General features: G+C 35.6%; 1 protein-coding gene and 1 long non-coding RNA gene across 2 annotated transcripts; both read left to right on the forward strand.

Moving 5' to 3' along the window:
• The first annotated feature begins 1,349 nt into the window (after nt 1-1,349).
• LOC135744459 (alpha-N-acetylgalactosaminide alpha-2,6-sialyltransferase 2-like) lies at nt 1,350-19,062 on the forward strand. Its single transcript, XM_073814392.1, has 9 exons — nt 1,350-1,450; nt 3,453-3,813; nt 5,190-5,355; nt 5,669-5,843; nt 6,290-6,428; nt 6,550-6,653; nt 17,927-18,010; nt 18,177-18,276; nt 18,503-19,062. Exons 1-9 carry the CDS (start codon nt 1,350-1,352, stop codon nt 18,671-18,673), a joined length of 1,401 nt encoding a protein of 466 aa, XP_073670493.1. The 3' UTR covers nt 18,674-19,062.
• On the forward strand, nt 10,982-12,424 carry LOC135727941 (uncharacterized). Its single transcript, XR_012336953.1, has 2 exons — nt 10,982-11,522; nt 12,169-12,424. It is a non-coding gene; the product is annotated as an uncharacterized lncRNA (long non-coding RNA).
• Nucleotides 19,063-26,241: the final 7,179 nt, after the last annotated feature.

A 26,241-nucleotide genomic window follows, 5' to 3' on the forward strand; every position in this document is an offset into this window, starting at 1 on the left:
GTTCCCCCGGCTAATCATTTCAATGTGCAGTTACCATGGAAACAAGGTTAGGACGCTTATTTGGATTTTGTAATGTTCATTTTTACTTTTACTCGAATCATTCACTTCTATAACTATTGATATATTGATTTCACAACATATTATTCCAAGGCAGCTTCACAAGCCGTTTAACCCCCAGTGGGCAATCCAGGGTGAAATGGCAAAAAGACTGCCTAATATAAGAAAGGCAAAGCTTAGCGATGACAGCCCACATCCTTAAGCTGACAAAACTGTACCATTGTTTGTTGTAAAAAAAATATGATCAACCTATATTTTTATTTTACTTTAACTTAAATGTTTTAGGTGTTACCAACTGAAGTTGTTTCAACTTCAGTTTCACTTTAGGTAAAACATTTAAGTTAAATAAACTTATTTATTTTTTAGGTGTTACCAATTTAAGCAATCTTTTAAGTTGAACTAACTTTCACTTTTTACAGTGTAACTTATAAAACAAGTTGAAATTGTTTAACTTAATTTGTTAAGTAATGTCATCCAACTTTTCACCTTTTTATAAACTTTTATTCGTTGCACAAAAAGTTATTGTCACCTTTCAAAAAATCTTTGTTCAACTTAATTTTTTAAGTTGTATTTTTACAGTGTGGCCTTCAAGGTTTTTTTAAGCATGTCTGCGTTAATATTAGAGCTTTGCCCTTTTAAAAGCATTCAGGCTATATTTCACATCACAGACTCTGCTTTCTGTATGTAAGGGTTTTTTCTTGTGTTCTGTTTGGGTTTTTGTCTAGGTATTTTATTTTGAAATCATGTTCTGCTTCTAGTCTTTTATTTTGTAATCTTGTCATGTCGTCCCCCGGGAATTATAAGGTTCTATCTGACATTTTTGTCAAAATTGAGTTATTCACACATTCTTATTCTGTGACAACTTATTTACATTGTGTGATGTTTGTTTAAGTTGTGTACATTTTGGGAATTTTTATTGAAAAAACAAAAAGGTTCTACAAAGTCGAACTCTAACTTTGCTCTATAAGGTTCTATCTGCGTGAGCGCTTCGAATGAACAAAAGATGACCAATCAAGATCAACTTTATATGTGGAAACTGAACTTGCATAATCTTATTACACAAAGCTGCTGTGTTTTGTGCACAGAATGTCAGGTAGGGGAGGAAATGATGTTGCAAGTGCACTAATAATGCGTTGTACGTGATCATCCACATGCCACTGAGATGATAACATGGAGTGATAGTTGTGTGCCTCAGAACAGAAATTCCATAAAAGCCTTTGCTATGGCAGATTTCCTGACAAGGCATCCTCAAATTACAAAGATAACAATGAAATACTCATATTGAAAAGGCAATGGCAGTGTCTGAATTCTTTTCACCACTGTCTTTCCACACGTTTCTGAAGGTGAACAGGAACAACCCATATGAAATCATACAGATGAAGAGTATAGATTTGTATGACTTTCAATACAAACAGGTTATGTTTGATTAGTGTCCATATACTCTTCATGTCACAAAATCACATGCAGAGCCAAGAGTTAAAGTAGACATAAAAGGACCAAGCAAACACACGAGAAGCCTGGCACCTACATCCATCTTACCCAAACCAAGGGTACTCTCCAAACTGAGCATCATCTCAGAGGCGAAGATGAGTAACATTAAGTCCATGTTTAAAAATCATGCCACTAACAGATAGAGAGTATTATAAGGCTGTGTTTTAAAAAAATGAGTCACAGAGAGTATTATAGTTCTGTGTTTTTAAAAAAATTAGTCATTTTTTGATTATATATATATATAGTCAGTGAATCATTTTTAATGATTATTAAACTTTATGAATTAATGCTGACAATTAACAATTGCTGAAGCATGTCTGTTTTCTTGCAGTTTTTAAAGTCTTAAAATGTCTTAATTTTTACAATATTAAGCCTTAAGTCTTATGTCTAGAGAGAAAGCCAATTTACTCACTTTAGATGGAATAAAGTCCTGCTCAGGCAACACAGTCTCACGGCAAGTCGTGATATAGTAACGAAAATTTTTGATTAATTTATTCGTGTTTGATGACACGAATTTCCGCTGTTTTTCGTGTCTCTGGAGACGAATGTCTTTTTCGTCCTTCCCAGCACGAATTTCTATCAATGACTGTTCGTGTCTGTGACACGACTTTCTTTATCGTGTCATTTTCTATTTTGTTTTCTCATCATTCTTTCCTATTTTTAAATCATTGTCGCTTGGGGTTAGGGTTAGATACGGGGTTTGCATTAGGACGTAATTTTTTGCATTGATTTCTACATGTTTTTCGTCCGCTTTTTAAAACTATTCTCGCCTGGAGTTGGGGTTAGAGTTGGGATTTGGGTTAGGAAGTCGCAAAAAGTGATTCTAACCCCAAGCGACAATGGTCAAAAAATAGAAAAGAACGATGAGAAAACAAAATATAAAATGACACGATAAAGAAAGTCGTGTCACAGACACGAACAGCCATTGATAGAAATTCGTGCTGGGAAAGACGAAAAATACATTAGTCTCCAGAGACACGAAAAACAGCGGAAATTCATGTCATCAAACACGAATAAATTAATCAAAATTTTCGTTACTATAACATGACTTGCCGTAGTTGCTTTCTGTCTAAACTAAAGAAAGATTAAAGTAACAATTTCTGCAATAATGTGTATAATTACCCACCAAATTGGTAAAAAAAAATACTTAGACCTTGCTTAATTTGAAATGTCCTAAATACATGGAAGTGCTTAAAATATGAAATACATGTCATAAAATGTGTTAGAAAGTAAAATGTAATCCTTTCTGAGACACTGTTTCAAAATTATTTTTTTATTTAATGTTCAAATAATGTTTTGGCAGATAGAACCCTATAATTCTAAGCGAAGTGTGTAGAATTAGAAGGTTCTATCTGCATTTGACCCATTCCAAAAACACCCTATACCAATTTGAGAGGATTTTGAAATTGTATATTTAGAATATATTTAGGGTCCCTGTCATTTTTATGTTTGAAAGAAACTTTTCTATAAATTTTCCTATATGTAATGCAAAAACTTTGAAGCTCAATATCTCAAAACTGCTCAGAAAGCAGATAGAACCTTATCATTCCAAGGGGACGATGTCACGCTTCACGTTCCACTTCCTGTTTGTTCCTATAAAACCGGTCTAATCATGTCAATAAAATCAATAAAAACCTTTTTGAGTTCATTTCTTTAAAGGGGAAGAGTGTAATTTTAATAGAAAAATGTTAGGTTAGCATGCTTAAACAAATAGAGGAATGTTTTGATAGAGCCACAAAACCACATTTTTCCACTTGTGGAAATCAAAACTCAACGCAAAAGGTTTGTTTACATGTTCTGCATATTGAGGTGGAATAAAGTATATTTTTAAAAAGCAAATGACATGATTTTTAATGTTTAATGAATCATACAGTTTGCTTACTGTTCTGTCTTCCTGCTAACAGGTTGTATTACAATGAAAACAACATCCACAACAGTTTCAACTATCAACTGTCATCCAAAAATAAAGATCAACTGTCTTCTGAAAATGAACTGAAGATTTTTGAAAAACTCAAGCAGAATTTGCTCAACAAACTATCTTCTGACAATAAAACGGACATTACATATCCAGAGTGGAATTCAGTTAAACAATCAGATTTTCCAGATCCATCAAACTCAAAATACACACAACCTCGCATTAGAAATCTAAACACAAACACTTCCAGGACAGTGTCAGAAAATGGGATTACAGTCATTACAGTAAAAGCCACTCTAGCAGACTTTTTTGGTGACCAGTATGCTGTGGATGATGTTCCTTCACAAACAGTAAGTGTCAGTAGTTTCTACTGTTGTGTTATAAAAAGGTTTATAGTGAAATGCACAAGCTTGCATTTAAAACATTTTCATTTAGATTTCAAAATACATGTAAAAAATCCTTGTTGCACTTATATTTGTAAGTTTAAGCAACTTGAAAGTAAGGAGTTGCTATAAATGATAAAAAATAATGTTGAAATAAAATAATACTAGCCAAGACAGTTGAATTGTAAATTCAAGCTGAATACATAAAACATTTATGTGCAACAAGAATATTTGCTGCCTCAAATTTGAATTAAAAGTATATTTAAATTGGCGTTTAAGTCATTTTAACTTTTACATTTTTTTTATCTTATACTTGTGATGAGTTGCTTTAACTTGCTGAAGTTGAAATAGTTTACCTTAATTCAGCTTTTACACTGTAAAAAATTGCTTCAACTTAAAAAGTTACTTTAATTTGTAACACCTAAAAATTTTACATTTTAAAACATAAAGTGAAATTTTAAGTTGAATAAACTTACATTTTCAGGTGTTACGACTAGAAGTAATTTTTAAAGGGGACAGAGAATAAAAAAACATTTTTACCTTGTCTTTGTTGAATAATGGTAGTCTACCCGCATTCACGAACATACAAAAAGTTCTAGACATGCTAAACATCTCAGTCTCTCAGAAATTCCTCTTTTAGAAATGTCAGCCAGAAAACGGCCCAATCTGAAAAACTGATGCTTATGACGTCACAGGCATCTAACTGCCCCTCCACTTTAAAATAATTGGCTACATTTTTTGAGTGGCAGCAAAGTCAGCCAATCAGTAATGAGATTGCAAGTTAAGCCAGTAGGGGGAGCTAAATAGGTGCAAAACCACTTGTTTAAAATCCCCCACCCTAATAGAGCTATCTGAGAGAGGTTTTTAGGAAGCTTCTAAGGCGTTACCAAACAAAAACATTTTTTGTCTACATGTCACATCACAGAACAAGGATAAATACTCCGTTCAATCATTCTATGTCACCTTTAAAGTTTATCCAATTTTTCACATTTTACAGTGTATGAGTGACAGCAACTCATTACTAGTCAAAAATTTGCAAGTGACTTTTCCTTAAGGAATGTTTACGACCATCCTGCCTTCATGAGACGGTGAGGGGGGTTTGAAAGGATGATAAGCAGAAATAGTGTGAGCCAATCAAAAGCCCTCTTCTTTTCTGCTTTGGCACGGAGGTCAGCCATAAAATAGTTGTCCGAGCAGCCTAATCTGATTGACTGGACTGCTTATGTCCACTCCAAATGTATCAATTGAGGAGGGGTCTGGAATGTTTGTTGTACGCTGTTCACTACAATGTGCCGCTCAAAACTCACTAAATTGGAAACATTTTAATGGGTTATTTTTTTCAGGACTGTCCAAACAATATCAGAAAGCGTGTACCTCATACCAACTTCTCTGAGACGTTTCTACAAACAATTCCAGTCCTGCAGTGGGCAAAGCATTTTACTCCAGAAGAGTACCAGCGATTGAGACATTATAATGGAACTCATGGCTGGGGAAGTGTTTCTGTCGATGGTTTGTGTTGTCGTAATTTAACAATTAAAGTCAGATTTCTTAACCAAGAGGTTTTTTATTGTTTTTATATTGCTAATTTACATAATACTTTAATACACAAGTTTTTTGTAGACCTCATACTTCAGATAGAAACCATTTTAAAAGAATGAAAAACTTTTTTTTGGAAAATCACTACCACTACTACTACTACTACTACTACTACTACTAATAATAATAATAATAATAATAACAAATGAAAGTATTATTATTTTTTTGTTACATTAGCACTGTAAATTTAAAATGTTATTATATTTTTATTTTTGTGTCTTCACAGTGTTGAATAGCTCACTGGGGATTTTAAACACATCTGCAAATCGGTTAATGTTTGACGACTGGGAGCAAAGGAAAAGCAGATCGCCGTGCATCCGCTGTGCCGTGGTGGGAAACGGAGGAATACTGAATGGATCAAAAAAAGGCAAAGAGATTGATGAGCATGATTATGTGTTCAGGTAGGGAGACTATAACCTTTTCGTTTTTCAAGAAAGGTGAGACATAACAAACAATTTTGTAGTACAATACTTTGCACACACCTCCTTTCAGGAAAAGGTCAATTTTTTTATTAAATCATTTAAAAATGATAATATAGCTCATAAGTCATACACTGTAAAAAGTGAACCTTCCCTTTGTGAAAATTTGAGGTAAAATAAGTAAAAAAAATTAATTGGTAAAACCTAAAATATCTATAGATCTGAACTTAAAATTTTCACTTAAAGTGAGGACATTATGTTGAAAAACGTAAAATATTTTGGCATTTACCAATTGAAGTAATTATTATATAGACTATAATCATCATTTGTTTTCTTCTTTAACTATTTAAAAATTATACAGATCCCTTAGTTTGTCAAAATTTTGTCCATTAATGTAAAGCGCTTATGGTTCTCTCTTCAATCTTTAGGGTGAATGGTGCGATTTTAAAGGGGTTTGAGGAGGATGTGGGAACTCAAACATCTTTTTATACATTCTCAACAAACACCATGCGAAACTCCATGCGTAGTTATGCTCGCTTAGGCTACAGGGGACCACCAGTTACCGAGGTACACAGTGGTGTCGACCACCTTTCAGTTTGTTATTAATTCTGGAGTTCTCCCACAGAAATATATTTATATATTCATTATTCAATTCGCTCTCACCAACTCTTTATTTCCCTCTGTACAGGAGACCAGATACATTTTTTTGCCAGATCACGACCGAGACTACATTCTTATGAGAGCGGCCGCGACACATACGGTCATTGAAAAAGGCCCTGAACGCGGCAAAGTGTAAATATTAAGGATTTTTTTCTTTATATAAATACTCTAAATGTCCTTATAATATCCAATATCTCATTGCTTTATCTGTTTTGTCCTTCTTTAACTCTTTTCACGCCATTGACGAGTTATCTCGTCAATTAAACTAAAACATTTGCATTAAAAAAGTGTTCCTGATTAATTTTTATGTTAATCTGCAATACCGTGATTATCCACTACCCAAGTTATGAAACAACTGATGCCAAAATGTTACTTTACTAATTTGAAACTCTCTGTATCTTTTGATAATCGTTCTAGATCTGATCTCTAACAAAATTCCTTTACAAAAATGCATATTTAAGAGTTTATAATCAGTTAAAAAATATAGATAGGATGAAAGGGTTTTTTACCGTTTTGTTTGTTTTTTGTATATATATATATATACCCAGGTAAAAAAGTAGTATACTTTAGTGTATTAGAAATATGATTGAAGTACATGAAGTATAAAACAAGTATGCTTCTACTTGTTGTACTTAATTTAAAGAGTATTTAATATGTACTTTTTAAAAGTATACTTCCAAAAAGATATAATTAAGTTCAACTTAACAGTCCAAAAAATAAGTATACTAATTTACCAGTAATTCAATTATCTTTTAAATGTACTTTTTGAAAGTATACTTCAAAAAATATGTAATTAAGTTCAACTTAAGAGTCCAAAAAATAAGTATACTAATTTACCAGTAATTCAATTATCTTTTAAATGTACTTTTTGAAAGTATACTTCAAAAAATATGTAATTAAGTTCAACTTAAGAGTCCAAAAAATAAGTATAATGAATTTACCAGTAATTCAATTATCTTTTAAATGTACTTTTTGAAAGTATACTTAAAAAAAGATGTAATTAAGTTCAACTTAAGAGTCCAAAAAATAAGTATACTAATTTACCAGTAATTAAAATATTTTTTAAATGTACTTTTTGAAAGTGTACTTTGTTGTCAATGTATTTTAAATTGTATAGAAGTTTATTTTTTTTAAGTGTATTAAATTTGACATACTTAGAGTGACAATTCAATATACTTATGGGAAGTATATTTTTTGGAAATTAATTGTTAATTTACTTTTTTAGCATACTAGGATCTCACTTCATTAGAAGTGTGACTTCTGTACACTTTATACAGTACACTATAAAATAAGTGTATTTTTAGTTGCATATCAGAGTACTTTCATAAAATACGTTAGAATAATAAAATGTAGGCTATACACTGCATGAAAAGAGCTGTATCCAGACAAATACGGATGGGAAATCCCTGCTAAACTTTAGGTTTGCCAGATAAATGAGGCAGAGTGCTTGGAAACGTAATACTCAGAAGTAAACTCGTGAAACATCCAGAAACCTTGTGTATATGGATGTATACTGGTGGAAGTTTCTAGGAATCCTCACAGCTGGTTGTAAGGAGTGCTGGTTGTGAGGTGTGAAGGGTTAATGACAGAGTTGCTGTCTCTGTTTTCAAAGCTGGGTGGGGGGTTCAAGGCAGCACATAACATAAAAACATTATATATCTACAAGTGTGTTTACTAAATACATGTATTATTATGCTAATGTAATTTAATTGATAAAGGTTTTTTTTATTTAAGAAAATCTGAGCATCACTCAAAATAACTGTCAACATGTTTGTCAACTAAACATGTTTTGTAAACGTTATACATTTTATAAAAATATTTAATATTTTTATTATTGATAAAGTATAAAGAACAAATCAGTGTGAAAACGCAGATTATAAAAAGTACATAAAGTGCCAGCAGAGGATCCAAAATAATGAAAAAAAAAAAAACATCCAATGCAACTTGGAAATTGTAGTCAAAATACATCTACAGCAGCATGCTAAAGCAGTACCAACGCCAGGGCAAAAGACTCAAATTCCCAGAATGCACCTGCACCCACCCATTCATTCCCACCAATCAGGATCAACGGCATTTTTCAAACCGCTACTGACTCGTTTTCATGCTAAACAGTACGGCTGAGGTAAGTTTGACTTTCATTCCTTTACATCGCGCAGATCTGTTCCATATTTGTTCCTATTTTGTTCTTCACTGTGATTATTTTTGTCTTTATGCGAGAAGTGTTTTAATTTAAAGCACACACAGGAAACATTAAGAGTAAGTTATACACTGTACACAGTAACGTTAGGAACTTGAACATGCGGTTTTTCAGTGAGCAAAGTAACATGCAAAATGCCTGATAAACGAATCAATTCGATGTTTAAAACTTTAAAAATAAAACGGCAAGATTACTTGTGTTGGAGATGTTCAGCTAACTGTAGCAAATGGCTCTTTCTGCTATTTTAAACGATAACCTTAGACGATTTCTGTTGTTTAAAAGCTCATTGCTGTAGGTAAGTTCTGATAGATGCTGCTTATTTTGCAAGCCTGTTTTAATAGCTTTATTCTGTTTAGTAACCAAGCCAGCTTCACTTTAAGTTTAAGATAAACTAACGTTAGATGTTGTTGTAAAGAAGCTTGGAGTCAAAATATATTTTAAAGTTGTATGATTGTCTTCTTTTTTAATATGATGTCTATCCATGTTTGTGTTTACAGAGGTCATGTACCATGTGGTCGACCTTGCTGACGCTGAAGAGGTTTCTGTGTAAAAATGATGTAAGTTAAGTTTAATCTTTTAATTTAATATTGTTTTAATTCATGCCCATGTCATGCTGGCTACCAGTCAAATATCGCATACAATTAAAAATACTATTAATCACCAATAAAACCTTAAAAGGCCCAGCACCTTCGTATCTTAGAGAATTAATATCAGAATACAATCCAACACGTACACTGCGGTCGCAAAATTCTGGTCTCTTAATTTTCCCTAGAATATCAAAAGTGTCTAAGCTCTGAAATGATTTGCCAACTGGTATCTGTGAATCAGACACAGTCAATCACTTTAAATCTAAAGGGACACTTCACCCATTTGTATTAAGCTTTGTATCTTTAGAACCCCAGTCATGTTTTTGAATGGTCATGCATCATTTCCTGAGACAGGAGAAATACAGATTTCAGTGTTGCACTTCCTTCTTTCAATGATGTAAAAAATTATAATTTTGCATCATTGAAAGAAGGAAGTCCAATATTTTTGTTGAGGTGGTGAGACTACAAACACCCCTTTTTTAGTCAAATAGGCACCAAATTCGAAATGTATGTTACATTTCCACTACAAATATGAGACACTTTCAATAAAGATTAATGTTTCTACAGGTGAAATGCTCCATTAAAGGATAATTCTGGTATTTAACACTTTGAGTCTTATTTCTGGTTTGTTTTGGATGAATTACAGTGATGGACACTGTAATTTTGACAATGGGTCGTGTCTTTTTTTGACTCGTTTAGAAGCGTCTCTTCACTGCTTCAGAGTGGAAGTCAAGGGTCATGCACAAACATGTCATTAAAACAACACTTAACCTTCATTTTCAAAACTGTCCCTTACGAATATTAACCATGGTTTTATTGTGGTAAAAGTGTAGTAACCATGTTTTTTTTGGTCAATTGATTACTATGAGCAAAACCATGGTTTTACTACACTAACCATGGTTTAACTATGGTTTTTGAAAACCATGGTTGTCAAAACCATTGTTATTTTGTGGTAGCTATGGTTTTACTACAGTAACCATGGTTTTTTTGGTCTTAACTGTAGTAAAACCATGGTTAATTTTCGTAAGGGGTGCTACTCACCGAGTGGTTCTTGGTGTTCGTTGATGATTAAAAACAAGTAGTGTAGCGAAATACAGTTTCTGTGGTGTTTTATTTGGCATTTTGTAAAATTCCATTGACTTCTCTTGGAAGACTCATTGCTCGCTGATATATCACTCTGCCGCCGGAAATGGAAAAGGGTCTGTTTACATCTGGTTGTAGTTTTTTCGCTCGGTTTCTCTCAAAAGGCTAGCATGAGCAGAGCAACTGTGCCCTCGGAGTAGGGCACAAATTTTTCCCATATTTGATGGCTCAGTGACCAGCCTTAGGTTTGAATTTGAGCTCGATTGTGACTGTCTATACGCTAGACACCAAGTTCCGTTCAGCATCCTTGTTAGGCAAAGTGGTTGTCGCCATCAAGTGGTCAAGAGTGTGCTAACGCTTCAGACTCAAATATAGAGCGGAAGTATATACGTGGTTGTGAGGTGTCTGAAAAAATAGATCCACTATAGCAAATAACACGGATTGAAATCATACATTGCTCTGATATATTTGTTTTTAATCATCAACGAACACCACAAACCACTCTGTGAGTAGCACAGTTTTGAAAATGAACGTTAAGTGTTGTTTTAATGACATGTTTGTGCATGGCACTTGACTTCCATTCTGAAGCAGTCAAGAGACGCTTCTAAACAAGTTAAAAAGTCAAGACACGACCCATTGTCAAAATTTCAGTGACCATCACTGTAGTTCATCCAAAACAAACCAGAAATGAGACTCAAAGTGTTTAATACCGGAATTATTCTTTAAGACTTTTTTTCTTTAACAAAGCATTCACATAATTTGTCTAGTAAATTATACTTATCTCGCAAAAGTTAGCTTGTACGGAACAAAGCATTCACATAACTCGTCTGGGTAATTTACTAATGCCGCAATAGCTAGCCTGTCTGGAACCGAGCAGATATTAAAACACAACACTGTGTGACACTGCATTACATGTGAATGGCCCCTACGCTAATAGGATTTTGTTTCTCTCTCCCTGTCTCGTCCTCAAACCCGAGGACATTGAGACAAACAGACCAGTTCTGGCTGCCGTGGAGGTCAACACACCACTGATCTACTGGCTGCCCTTCAACGTGATGCCCAGCCGATGCCTGACCACCGACGGAACTAGGGCTGCACGATAAGTCGCATGTGTTTGTCAGGCGCATCTCCTCAGTAATGCCGGTTCCTTGATTAGTATTAAATCGCCATCAGCTGTTTTCAGATGTAGCAGCTTTAACTACACAGAGCCGTAGTTCACTGACAATCGGGGCAATTTCGCATTAATTATCGCGGACGTATCGGCTGCGATATGTATGCGATATGGCCCAGCTTGTCAAGGAACTACGGCTCTGTAGTTAAAGCTGCTCCATCTGAAAACAGCTGATGGCGATTTAATACTAATCAAGGAACCGGCATTACTGAGGAGATGCGCCTGACAAACACATGCGATTTATCGTGCAGCCCTAGACGGAACCCGTTAAATCTCCTTATCCGTTTACATCCCATATATATATATGTGTATATCTTTTCCTCCTAGGACTTTTTGTTCCTCCCTGAGGTTTTTCTCCTAGGGTTTTTTTAACCCCGGGGAGTCAAGCAACATTGGCTTAACTTAGCACCCTCTTGTATACGAGACATTATTAATTTGCTCACTTGTAAAGTTTATTCATAGCCGCTGTATTTTGCTACTTATATTGTCTGTCGATTTTTCTGTTTCCCCTGCTTCTTTTAATGTAAAGCTGCTTTGAAACAACTACAAATTGTGAAAAGCGCTATATAAATAAAATTGAAATTGAAATGTCTCTTTCCTGTTTTACAGATGCAGTGAGGGAGTGATTCCCCAACATCGAGGTGGCAGAGATCCGGGACCTTCTACGGAGGAAGTGCAACAATGCCAGTTACAAGGCCTCCAGTAGTTCAAATCAGAGCTAGATGTCCATATAGTACAAGTTGTTCGCAATTGTTCTCTTCCCGGCATTTCAAAGAAAGTCGACTGTTTAAGGTTCCCCATTTTGCCAATATCTGTTTTGTGTGTTACTTTTGTGTCATTAATAAAGATCCTTTTTTGAAATGCAGTTTGTAATCTGTTTGTGTGCATTTGAACTGAATTGTTATATTATACACTTGTAGTGTAACAGCAATATTCATGCTTAAGTATAACAAAATGGGGATAAAAGTACAAATTAAATATACTTAAAATATAAAAAATACACTATAATAATATTGCACTGAAAGTACGTGTCTATGATGTTTAGGTTATAATTGAAATTCACTTTAAAAACATTATTATTGTCATAGTGGGACACTTTAAAAGCACTAAAAATAGTTAGGAAGTGCATTTGTAGAGCACTTGAAATATTACAGAGGCATACTAAATTAACATAGTTTATACTAATTATAAGTATGATAGCAGTATGCACAAAATGTACTTAAACACAACTATAATTTGTGCTGCAATGGCTTTTTAAGTGTATTTCCATTAAAATTGCAATACAATGCAATTGTACTGTAAGTGTGCTTAATTACTCATAAATCTTGATTTTCAGGAGTGTATTTTAGTGCACTTGAAGTTTAAAAAAAGTTGTTCCATTTTAGCATACTATTTACACTTGAAGTGTAATCAAATAGGTGTTAAGTTGAAGTTAATACATAATTGAGTACACTTAACTATACTTGGATTTGACGAAAATAGTACAAAATCTAGAAAATATACTTAGTACACTTTTTTAAAGTATATTTTTAATAGAATTTTTTTTCACCTGGGTATATATATATATTTAGAAGAAAATGTTCCTGGAAGGCATTTTGTGTTAAAATTTTTGTATAAAAATTACAAAAAATGCTGCCAGGTATCTTTTTTAAAAAATGGCTGGCGGCAGGGGGCGATTCTAGGATTTTCATTTTAGGGGGGCTCAGCCCCCAGTAAGGGTATGATTAAAAAAATATTATTTGACTATTAGGGTAGGGTTGTATACTACTAACCTTATTGCAATCCACTATTCCATTGTATTCCCTGTGTTTCATATATGGGACTAGAAAATTTTCAGTTGGGAATGCAGATTTTTTTTTACAATTAATACTTCCTGATTGATTATTCACTGTGCAAATACACGACACACGTTTCCAGTACAAACACATAATTTTACTGTTTTTACTGTTTTATTGTCATGTATCTTATAGATTAATATTATTAGTTGATAGCCACTGTTTTAATCTGGGAACAAATTTATACAGATCTAAAATATAGAAAAGGGGACTGACCAACAAGTGATCTAATACTGAGTTATCAAGATGCAGTTTGATGTGGTTTTCAGGACAGGGTTTAGATTAATCCAGGACTAGGCCTTAGTTATATTAGAATGCTTATGTAGTTTTTACAAGCATACCTTACAAAAATAGTACAGGTGTGCATCTTGAGACAAAACAATGTGACTGATGTATTTATGTTAGTGCAAGGCAAGCTACTTTTAGTTAAGAACTCAAAAACTCAAACAGGCATTTTAGTCTTGAACTAGACTTAAGCCCTGTCTGCCTCTATGTCTATACTGTAGTAGGTGAACCCTCAAAAACTTACTAGGAATACACAATGTATACTACCATACCACAGACAAATACACAGGTGGCATATACACTTTTTAAAAGAAAGGAGTTCAAATGTTGAAATATTAATATTTTAAATGAAACAAACATATTTAATAATACTTTACTTATATTATTAGATTTAAAAAATGTTATTTTAAAGAACTGCAAATATAAGGTGAAATGACCATAAAAAGCTTGATTTGCACTTTTGATCCAGTTTTTCCACAAAAAACAAGTTTTATAAAAGGATAAACATCACAATCACCCGTTTTTTCGCTGCATGAAACTGCTGCATGAAACTGCGTTCAGAACAACAACTGTACATAAAGCAATGCATCACGCCAGCACCTGACTTTAAAACCTGTAACGTTAATCCGCAATATAGATGTGTGCTTTTAATGGTAACTTTTTAATAGAAAAAAACCTCTGGTTTCCGTTTCCGGGTCGAGAACGCTGTGCGCGTCTGTGCTGCCGCTTCGCACCTGGATTGTTTGTTTGTTAGTCTGTCTCCTTCCTGTTTGGATATATACATCTGTTTATCAAGACTTTGTCTGGATTACTCAGCTCCATACCACTGATTTTTTGAACCGGACTATTATTATTTTTGAATTGTTGTCTGCGAACTTGCCGCTGGGCTGCTGCGAGCTCTCTACCTGTATAACGTCTCAACCACGTTTGGCTCTTCGGACGGATGAGTTACCGCTCTCTCTGTCGGTTGCGCTGCTCGTTTAATGGCTTGCTATCTAGGTTTCTGGTATAGTGGCGTAGGAGCTCTGCCGCTCTTTCTTGAATTATTTGCTCGAAAAGACCGATGCTGTCCACCAATGCTTCTCTGCTGATACTATGCTCCACCAAATCTATCTAATCAAAATATGTCCAGCTTTTCTCTGACAACCCCATCTTCAGTCTCTAAGTTAATTATGAAATCTAACTCTTCTACATGTCATCTTGATCCTGCTCCTACTTCTCTCCTGAAACTTTGTCATTCTTTCATCTCTGCACCTATCTCTCACTTCATCAATACTTCACTTACATCTGCTGCATTTCCTCTGCCACTAAAAACTGCTGCAGTTACCCTTGTTCTTAAGAAACCCAGCCTCGACCCCTCAGTTTTATCTAACTACCGCCCTATTTCAAATCTACCGTTCATAGCCAAATTGCTGGAAAGCACTGTAGCCTCCCAACTCCAGTCTTTTCTGGTTAAAAATAATCTCCTTGATCCCTTTCAATCTGGTTTTCGCCCCCTCCATAGTACTGAAAATGTGCTGGTAAAGGTAGTGAATGATCTACTGCTGTCAGCTGATTCTGGCTCTCTTTCCATACTTTTGCTACTTGATCTCAGCTCTGAATTACTCATAACCCGTCTCTCTAATTTGGGTATTTCTGGTTCTGCTCTTTCCTGGTTTTCCTCCTATCTCACAGACAGACAGTTTTTCATCTCAGTTAAGGACTCTAAGTCACCAACTGTCCCCCTGAAGCAAGGTGTTCCCCAGGGATCCGTTCTTGGGCCACTATTTTTCATAATCTATATCATACCACTCGGTCAGATTTTACTACGCCATGGTCTCAACTATCACTTTTACGCTGATGATATTCAGTTATACTCTATCTTCACACCCACCCTACCTCCCCAAATTGACAAAATTTCAGCTTGTGTAAAGGACATAAAAGATTGGCTTAAATCAAATTTTCTTAAACTTAACATGGATAAAACTGAGATCATTTTTATTGGAACCCCGTCACTAACCACCAATATTTCTTCAAATTTCACCTGTGAAATTGCTGGTTCTCACATTAAAATATCCAATACTGTTAAAAACCTAGGTGTAATCATTGACTCAACGCTTTCTTTTCAGTCCCATATTAATTCACTGGCAAAATCTGCATTTTTTCACCTCCGTCGCATTGCCCAACTCCGCCCATTCATCAGTACTAAAGACGCTGAAACTGTCATCCATGCATTTGTATCATCACGTCTCGATTACTGTAATGCCCTTTTCATTGGTCTACCTGTCAGCTCCATCACCAGGTTACAATATATCCAAAACTCAGCTGCTAGACTTCTCACTCACACTAAGCGTTCTGCTCACATCACTCCAATTTTGAAAGATCTCCACTGGCTTCCGGTAGTCCATCGTATTAAATTCAAAATCCTACTGCTTACCTTTAAATCTCTGCATGGTTTGGCTCCCCCTTAGCTCTGCAATATGCTTGTTCCCTACACCCCAACTCGCTCACTACGTTCCTCTGACTCTAGTCTTCTTGTTATCCCTCGGTATCGCCTTTATTCAATGGGGGGCAGGTCTTTCTCTACTATTGCACCCAAACTTTGGAATTCTCTTCCCCGCTCTCTCTGCAGTGTAAATAATATAACTGAATTTAAATCACTACTCAAAACTCACCTGTTTTCTGAATGCTACTCTTGCTGATTTGATTACGCTGTATTTATCCCAATATCTCCCTGAATGTTATGTTATGCATCTTAATTTCTGTTTTGTATTGTTGGACTTGTCTTTGTCTCTTCTGTACTTATGTGTCCCTTATCATTGTCATTTTGTTAAAATTTTCTTTTTTGATGTAAAGCGTCCTTGAGCTCTGGAAAGGCGCTATATAAATAAAACTTATTATTATTATTATTATTATTATTAACTTGACTGACCTGCTCCCTTCTTGGCGAATATTTCTGTGATTGATTTTGCAGCATCTCGCTGCGTTTGTCTCTCTCTGCTTCTCCTTTGCGCTGCATATTTGTTAGATAAAGGCAAAAAGGCAGTGGGTTGCCGCCGTTAGGTCATGTGGTGACATTTTCGCACCACGATTGATTCACTCGTAGATTTTAGGAGGTCCGTCATTCATTCATATCATATTATTTCACATATCAACCGGAGCTGACTGCACGGCGGGTCAGAACAGCCGCCTGGCCAAAATGGCCAGTCCGCCCTGCACACACCTTGTACTACTGATGTTCGCCCTGCTCGGCCCCCCTGTGGATTGAAAAACGCGCTAAATCCATGCTGGCTCAGATCAGGGGAGGAGCCGAAACTTGACGCAGCATGCCGCCTTTTCTATAGAGTTTTTATAGGGGACTGAAGCGATCACAAATTAATGAATCAAATATTTTTTAGGGGGGCTGGGCAGAATTTTAGGGGGGCTTCAGCAATTTTAGGGGGCCTAGTGACGCCTCTGGCTGGCGGCGAGGTACTTCTTTCAGGGTTCCCAAGGGTCCTTGAAATTCTTGAAAGTTTGTGAACCTGGGGGAAAAATTCAAGGCCCTGGGAAGTTTTTGAAAATATACATACATAGCTACAGGTCATTAAAAGTGAATCTATTTTATGCAAGAAGTTTTCTGGAAAAAAAATCCATATTATTCCCTGTGTAGGGTAGGATAATATCATAAAAATTCTAGACTTTTTAAGCACACATGCTAAACTGTTTGCTTTAAATGCTTATATCTTCTGTATGCCAATGTTGATTCATACCAAAATGCTTTTTTGCATAGTTGTGTTTGACACATGAAAACATTTCTGGTCAGGGATGTAACTGTTGTTCACTGAGAAGGAAACGAGGCGCTGCGTCTCCCTTGCCATACTTCCTGCGACCCTGCAACGCCATCTTTGACAATAGGGATATTCTTCCTGGCTCCCGCGTCACCCTGTCTTTGTTGTTAAGCCTCACCATTGGTTGAATTTGATATACACATTCAGACGCACTTACCCCTGGAGCCGTCCCCAAAGTGTCACTGCAGTGACGCAGCGCAAGTTCCCTCTAACGGGAATTGTAACAATGTATCTTAAAAGGCAACACGATGTAACCTTGCTCTCACTTGAAATGTGTCCCCACATTTAGTCCTTGAATTTGAGGGTACTGGACCTGGAAAGTCCTTGAAAGGTCCTTGAATTTGAAGTTAACTAAGGTGTGAGAACCCTGTTCTTTAATGTGTTGGCTGTGTTGCAGATTATAATGTTTGTTTTGAATGTTAATCTAATCTTTTTCAGACCACCTAAATACTTTGGTGAAAATGTGACGGTGAAAAACTTCAAAATGTACCACCCGGATTTTGTCCGTTATCTTAGAAACAGGTGAGCATGTTGTATCAGTTTGTATTTAGTTTTAAACATGGTTTGGATAATGTACACTAAGAGATTAATGTATATTAAGCTGTTCATTAAGATGGGGTCGTATTTTAAAATCTACATTCTGTCTATTCACTTTTTTGTATTTAATACAGCAGTTTTTTTTCTTCAGGTTCTTGTATTCAAGCCTTTTGAGAACAGGTGCCAAAATAATTTACAGACCATCCACAGGAGCGGTGATGCTCCTGGCTGCTCTTCATACGTGTGATCAGGTTAGCTTTTGTCGTTGAAAAGCTTCTTAAGAATGTGACACAGGACACACATACACGACAACACACCCCCTCAACCTATTGTTTTTCTAAAACCCCTGTTGAATATTTAATCAAGTAAAGACTCACCAGACTGGCTGTGTCGGAGTCATGCGACTCTCAATTAACACACTCGGTTTTCAACAGTGTGTTATCTTTTAAGTTTGTAATTATTTTGTGTTATTGCCAGGTTGATGCTTACGGGTTCATGACTCCAAACTGGACTTCATTCTCGGACCACTACTATGACAAAAAGATAAAGCCTGTGCGTTTTTATGCCAGTCATGACATGCGTATGGAGATGAAGTTGTGGAAGCAGTTGCATGAGGCCGGACTGATAAATCTCTTCATGCGTAACTGAGAACGCTCTTCACAGGGTGCTTATTTAAACTAAAAAGGGTGGCATGTTGCCACAGGACAAACCTGTTCTTCTTTTTAAACCTTTATTTGGGATTTATTTGCTTTAAAAGGTGAAGATCAGACATTGTTTAGTTGTTTCATGGGCACCTCAAACAGAAGCGACAAAGGCCCACTTTTAGGCTTTTCACACCTGAAATTGTTAACCCTGGGTTATTCTAAAACCGGGGTTAACGGAATCCTGGGTTATTTTTTTCATGTTTCACACTGTTCAAACTTTACCAGGGGTTAAGAGATAACCCTGGGTGTTCATAATTTGACGTTTCACACTGTGCATTCCTAAACCCTGGGTCAGGAGTCTCCAACCCAGCTTCAACACACCTGTCTGTAATTATCAAGCAACCCTGAACACCTTGATTAGCTACTTCAGCTGTGTTTAATTAGGGTCATAACATTCTAACCCTGCTTCGTTTCACACTGCATGCGCTTGCTCCGGAGCAGGGTTTCATAACCCTGGGTAAAAAGCGGTGCTAACACCGCTTTCAAATTACAGGTGTGAAACGTTCCTTAACCCAGGGTTAAAAGCGGGGTTTAGAATGAAGATAACCCAGGGTTAAGCGCAGTGTGAAAAGCCCTTTTGTTGCCGACTTTCTGAATAATGGTTCAGACCAATAGGCTGAGTAGTGCGTCATAGGGCGAGGAGCTAAAAACAAGGTAAGATTTTGGAATAACTAACCCACTCAAACATCTACTTGTCCACAAACGGTCATTGCAGATGTAGGTGGGGCAGAATGGGGTCTATCTGGTCTACATAACTGTAATGCGATTACGTGCCTTATCTCAATAAATTATTTATGTGAAAAACACAGAATCAACCAAAGAGGTTATTTTAAAATGATTTTTATAAGATTACCATTTTTTATTGTGGTATATGAATGTAGATTGTCTGTCCATAATGTCCTTGCTGTGTCGCAGGGAGATCTACATGTGGGGTTTTCTGTTTTAAGGAGGACTTTTAAAGCTTTAAAGTGCAATTGCTTATATTCAGTACACAACTGTTTGAATTGAAATGTGAATTGTTTTGATCTGTTCTGCTTGGTTCACTGTAAAAAATTGCACAAATTGTTTATTATAATTAAATTGGCTTTATTACTGCAAAAAATGAAAGTCATTTCAACTTCAATTGTTTTATTTTGGCTAGTAAATAATTAATATAACTTGTGTTAAAATTATAAAAACGTATAAGTTAAAACAACATAAACATATGTAAATATAACTTAAAATCACAAAATGTTTTTTTTTTTATAATTTTTTAATACTTCTGGTTGCTTTTAACAGGTTTAGTGATTTAACTTTTTCACTTTTATATGAAGGAGTAAATCATTTTCGGTAACACATACAAAATCACAAATGATCAGACAATGAAAGACGATACTGAACATGACATTACGGCAGTGCTGGGCAAGGTACTTGGAAAATGTAGTGAGCTAAGCTACCAGTTACTTCACATTAAATCAGTAATTCTCAAAGTGTGGTCCCCCCCAGTGGTCCGCCAAAAGATGACCTAAACTAGGCAATTGTTTATACAATCGTCACTTATTTAAGTAGATATTTAATGCACTTGCAAAACTGTGATATCAGTTCTTGCCATTCTGTTTTAATAACGTATAAATGGATCGATGGCTAAACCAAAGAGGAGTCAAACGAAAAGATCAAGTGTCAACTGAAATCAGCTAAAATCCACAGATCTATTAGTTTTGTAATGTACTAGTTTTTGTTTCATGTGTAAAATCCCTGTAATTTCAGTGATTTTGGACATAAGGGGAAAATTTTTTTTTCAGCATTTTAGTGTTACCATAGTTACAACCATAGACTTCATATACCCACCACCTCAGTTTTAAACTAATGGCTCTTTGGAATGACATTAAGTGGGACCTAGGCTGTTACAGTATGTTTAATTGCAGTTTTTTTTCATATGTGCAGTTTGTTGTTCATATTAAGCTGTAACTCATTTCACATTTACTTTTTCAAATGAAATAAAATTCATATAATAATTTGTGAACATATTGCATTTGTTTTTAAAAAATTAGTTATTGACTTGAAACAGTTGCATATTAAACTTAAACTTAGCTTATGCTTCCTATTTTGTTGTTTTTTGGGGGCGTTTTAGACTGGGATTCTGTTAGGTGGTCCTCAGAAAAATATTGGAAGATAAAGTGGTCCTTGGGCTGAAAAAGTTTGAGAAACACTGCATTAAATGAAGCTTCACTACACTGAAGCTACCCCCCTGGGAAATGTAGCAAGCTAAGCTACATCAATAGCTACTTTTTTATTTTTAACCAGTTTTATTATGTAATTATTTATTCAGTTTCCATTTAGCATTTTTGTAATTATAGGCTATACAAGCATAATGTAGGCCTAGGTACTTCACATTATGGGGCGGTTTGCTGGACAGGTCTTATCCTACTCCCAAAATAAAATGCATGTTTGAGCTGCCTTAATTTTAAAACACCTTGCCCTGACATATCTTAACACAGGGGTCTCCAACGGGGTGCCCGCGGGCAGTAGGTAGCCTGCACAGAGTCTGTGAGGTGCCCGCCAAAGCACACTATATTAATAGTTTCAATTGTAATATTTATTACATGTTTTTATATTAGCTTGGCTTGATGACATAACCCAGTCAGAGGTAGAGCACGAGTCTTCACAGAATGCGAGTGGTAATGTTTTGTATGAATGAAGGAAGGCTGCACAACTCGAACATACGGGACAAATGACGTCCTGTGTCGATTCAAAATGACGCGCTTATTGTCAAATTCAGGACGACTTCAGAAATGTTTGGAAAATTGTAGCTTGTGTGGAAGCTACCTCACTACTTGGTCAAAAAAAGAGCTTAGCTACTGAAAAGCTATTTGATTTAGAAAGCAGCTAAGCTACCGCCAAGCTACTGAAAAATGTAGTTTAACTACTAGCTACGCTACTTGTAGTGAAGCTACTGCCCAGCTCTGCATTACGGTGTATTTTAAGCTGTTTTTAAAAATAAATCTTTTTAAGATGTGTTGTTGATTATAAAATTTGTGCTTGTTTTTTTTTTCTCAATCCGCTGTGGCTTTTTCAGTCGAAGACTATCTAAAACATTTAGGTGCGGATAAAAAATAAAAGTTGAAAAGTAAACTTTTAAAACCAAGTTGATAATACTGTAAGTGAAAAAATCTTTACAGTGTTACTTTATGAAAATTATAGTGCATTATTATGCATATAGTGCATTAAAATTATAGTATTGATATAATTATTTTACTTCAGTACCCTTTTTCCTGTGGTTAGGTTTATATAGGATCATAGGGCTACAGAAAAGCTTTTAAGCATGTCTAAAAAGCGAGGCATGTTGTCACATGGGGCAGTTTCCCAGAAAGGGATTAGACTAGTCCTCGACTAAAATAAATGTAAGAGCTGTCCAAAATGAAAACAACTTGCATTGAAATATCTTAAAATACATCAGTCCCCTTTGTTTTGCTTCAAAATGCACACAAGTAATGTTTTTAGTAAGGCATGTTTGTTAAAACTAGTTATATTTTTCCTACACTGAATAAAACAGTATTTTTTAGAAAGTTTCACATGGAATTTTAAGCAACTTATGCAGTTGCTTAAAAGTTCAAGTAAAACGTACTTAAAAAAGTGGATGCAGAAACGATGCACTATATTTTAAAGTAAATCCAGCGTATTATTTTTTACAGCGTATTTAAACTAAGTCCTGATTTAAGCTAATCCCTGTCTGGAAAACCACCCCTATGTGTTTGAGTAAAGTATAAACAATTTAATTGTTTTCAAACGACATAAAACAATAAAACATTAAAAGCTGTCATACTTAAATATTTATTTTTCTTCCATTGGTTTTGGCAACAGGAACTGTAATAAGTAAACAGTATGTCATTTAAGCATATTTATCATTCATAAGATTTGACAATACCATGTTTGCAGAAACAACAATTACGCCAGCAGCGATGTCTGCTTAGATGACAGCTGTCATCTGTTAAACTAGTACATATTTAAACTTGGCGCCATGTGAATGTAACAGCAGTATAGGATATCCACCATAAACGTTGAAAGGAATCCTGGTTGTAAAGTGACACCAAAGTACATTAACCAATGTCTAAAAGTCCCATAGCACCAGAAAACAATAGTCTTTAAGTCCATTCAAAGGGGACATTTCATAAAACTTTTTTAAGATGTCAAATAAATTGTTGGTGTCCCCGAGTACGCATATAGTTCAAGTACCCCATAGATCATTTATTATAGCATGTTAAAATCTGCTCATACCACTCCGTTTACTGACACAGGTCAGTAAAACTTAGTTCTATTGGATTGAATCATGTGGCACTGATAGTCACCGATCGATCATTACAGAAAGGAGAGTAACTTGCGTGTGCTGCTGCATGCAGCTAGTCCCCCAATCTTCTCACTGTGCATTCAGACCGCCACCGGCGAGAGCGTCAAAGTGGCCGGAAGTCATTCTCATTTTCAATGAGAGCCGGCGGCGAGCTCCGGCGAGCAGCGGGGCGGCGAGCTTTGGACGGTTTGAGCGTAGAGGAGAGTTGAAATCAGCTCAACTTTATGGTAATAATGAGATATGACGCGGTTCGTCGGCAACCAATCGGAAGGCGGAAATGTTCACCGGCAACCAATCGGAAGGCGGAAACCTCCGCCTGAGAGGAGTTCAGAGAATGCATTAGAGCGTCCACTACAATTTTTCTTTAGCGTCGTTGTCAGGGCAGACAGAGCTTTTATTGACGCTCTCGCCGGTGGCGGTCTGAATGCACAGTCAGACCCCTCGTTTTTCGAGACAGCGCCTCATATCAAATTGGATCAGATAAACGTTTGAAGAAACGTGACTATCGTCAATTTTATTCAATATTATGAACAGGGTTCTCGTGTAGATGGTTTTGTCAGAGGAGGATCTAGCAGTTGTAAAACAAGCTTCAGCCACAGCTGCCGAGGTCACATGATGAGACTCAAACTGAGATGGAGGAAGAAACGCACTATTAATATGTTACAGACAGCATTGGTTTGACAAACACATACATATCATCATCGATGTGATCCACAGTTTGATCCAAGTCCTGTCTCTGTCCGCTTACACTGCAGACGTGAATGTATCTGATTCATATCAGATTTATTTCCATATATGAATGCCTGAGACTGATGTACAGGTGTGTGTTTACATGTAGGCCCAGCAGAGGGAGCTGACGATCCATCACGTAAAGGAAACAGAAAAGGAGCTCAATCATAACTTCCAGATGTTAAATAACTTTACAATTTCAAGACAATCATTCTAAATAGACAACAGTTATATTAAATCATTAAAATCATGACATATGCCACATCAAAACATGCAAATGATAATAAATTATAAATATATTATAAATATTGACGTATTGTTTACAGGGTAAATATATGTCTTTACATTTGGATTTATACATTTTAGCACAAACAGACGACATAGAACAAGAATTCATGGATATTTATTTACCGTTGCAAGACGTTCAGCTGCTCTCAGGGGGCGGAGTTAAGAGGTTTGACTGATAGTTTGAGCGGATTTTTTTTTAATACATTTTATTTAATAAATATACTTGTAAAACAGACAGACAGACAGACGTAAATTATTACCAATAGCATTAATTTGTGTGTATATATATATATATATATATATATGTGTAAAAACGTGTTTTTTATACCAAGAAAGTGTAAAGATGAAAACCATTATTTTCTGTTACAAACTTTCACATAGCATCTTTAGGTTATAAAAACATAAAAAATTCAAATCCATATCTTGGTTTTCAAAGATTTATTATAAAAAAATGATTATTTTTTCCACAAAATGCAATAAATCCATGACAAGTTTTTATTCAAAATGCTATAAATCTATTGAATCAATAGCCTATATAAATGTGCATTCATCTTTGCCATGTTATATTCATTTAGTTGACTAGTTGTACACACTAATTAAAAATATAAACATTAATGTCATTAATCAAAACACTTAATTTGTGATATTAAGAACACTGTCATAGCTGCGGTTATACTTGACGTCGTCACTTAACGTTTTTCACAGCGATCAGCTGTAAAATGTTTTGGTCCTGCTCGATTTTCGTTGACTTTGAGTAAAATTATGGAAAGTTTTTCATAAGATCCCCTGGGGTCAATGTGTTATCATGACAGAAACTTGATGCTGTCGGCCCGGGCAAACAAGCACCCGTCTCCCGAGTGCCTCTTGCGTAAATTATTAGATGTTGATGGCTTACGTTTCTTTCCCGTCACAGAAAACCATCACAGGTTTATCAATGCTATTAAAGTATTATTTTGTTTTTGTTTGGTTTGTTGACCACTCAGTACAAAGTAGATGAGGAAAAGTAGGACTCTGTGTTGTTTGTTTACATTGCGTGAATGGTGCGCTGTAATTTCTGGAAAAGATTTATTGCGTTCTGTAAAAAAGGAGGAGTGGCGTTTATTGCGTTTTGGGAAAAAAGGGAGAAAAGATGACAGAATAACACAGCGGATATTGGATTTTGCGTAAAATTAAGAATTTACTTTTAATACTGACCTGATATAATACTGATTCTGGCATTAACTCATTTTTTTTCAAAAATAGCGTTTATTGCGTTTTGGAACCAAACTCTTCATATATATAACCCTAACCCTAACAGCTGAAAGCTATGCAACCAAACCGGTAGCTGTTAATTGATATTGAAAAGCAACACAACTTAGTGGCACTGTGACAACCACACTACAGGCATAATGACTACATGATATTAATAAATACCACTTACCAGTTATAAGTTAATTGTACTTCGTCGATGCCGATGACTAGCAGGCTGGTCCTATAAAACTCCGTGGCTGTCTTGCCATGTCCAATCATCGTTCTTGGATATGAAATTGTTTAACGCCAAAAGTTGCTCTTTTTAAGGGATACGGCAGATATTCAATATTAAATGACTTTGAGATGGGGGGCACAAAAATCTTTTGAAGTTTCGTTCACAAAGCACAAAAGACCTGAAGATTTAAGGCTGTAAGTTATTAATTTGTGTCTTTCTCTTATTAATAGTCGGGTGTGCGTATTTTACCTGAGGCTTTGGAATGATAACTGCATACCAGTGTATACCAGTTTCAAGAGGTGCCAAATTATTGTTTCTCATTTGCTTAAACACATTTCTTGCCTCATATTCTCAAAACAGTAAATACAAATCCATAACTTCTCACCCAATTCCCTAAATGTCCTGTTTTCAGGTCAAATATAAGCTCTACACTTTAAACCATTCACACTTATTGAAAAACCAAACTTTTCCCTCAGAAATCACACACAAGCTTTCAAAAACATCCACATTACAACATCAACACAAATACGTAACTCTTACGTAACGTCGACGTAATATGATGACCAAACGGAGTTACGTCGTGGCGACCGGCAGAGGTGTCAAGTACAAATACTTCATTACCTTAAGTTGAAATTTTGGGTATCTATACTTTACTGGAGTAATTATTTTTCAGACTATTAGAAAGAAATTATATTTCGGCTTTTTT

Source organism: Paramisgurnus dabryanus, chromosome 1 (assembly GCF_030506205.2).
Source record: "Paramisgurnus dabryanus chromosome 1, PD_genome_1.1, whole genome shotgun sequence".
Lineage (NCBI taxonomy): Eukaryota > Metazoa > Chordata > Actinopteri > Cypriniformes > Cobitidae > Paramisgurnus > Paramisgurnus dabryanus.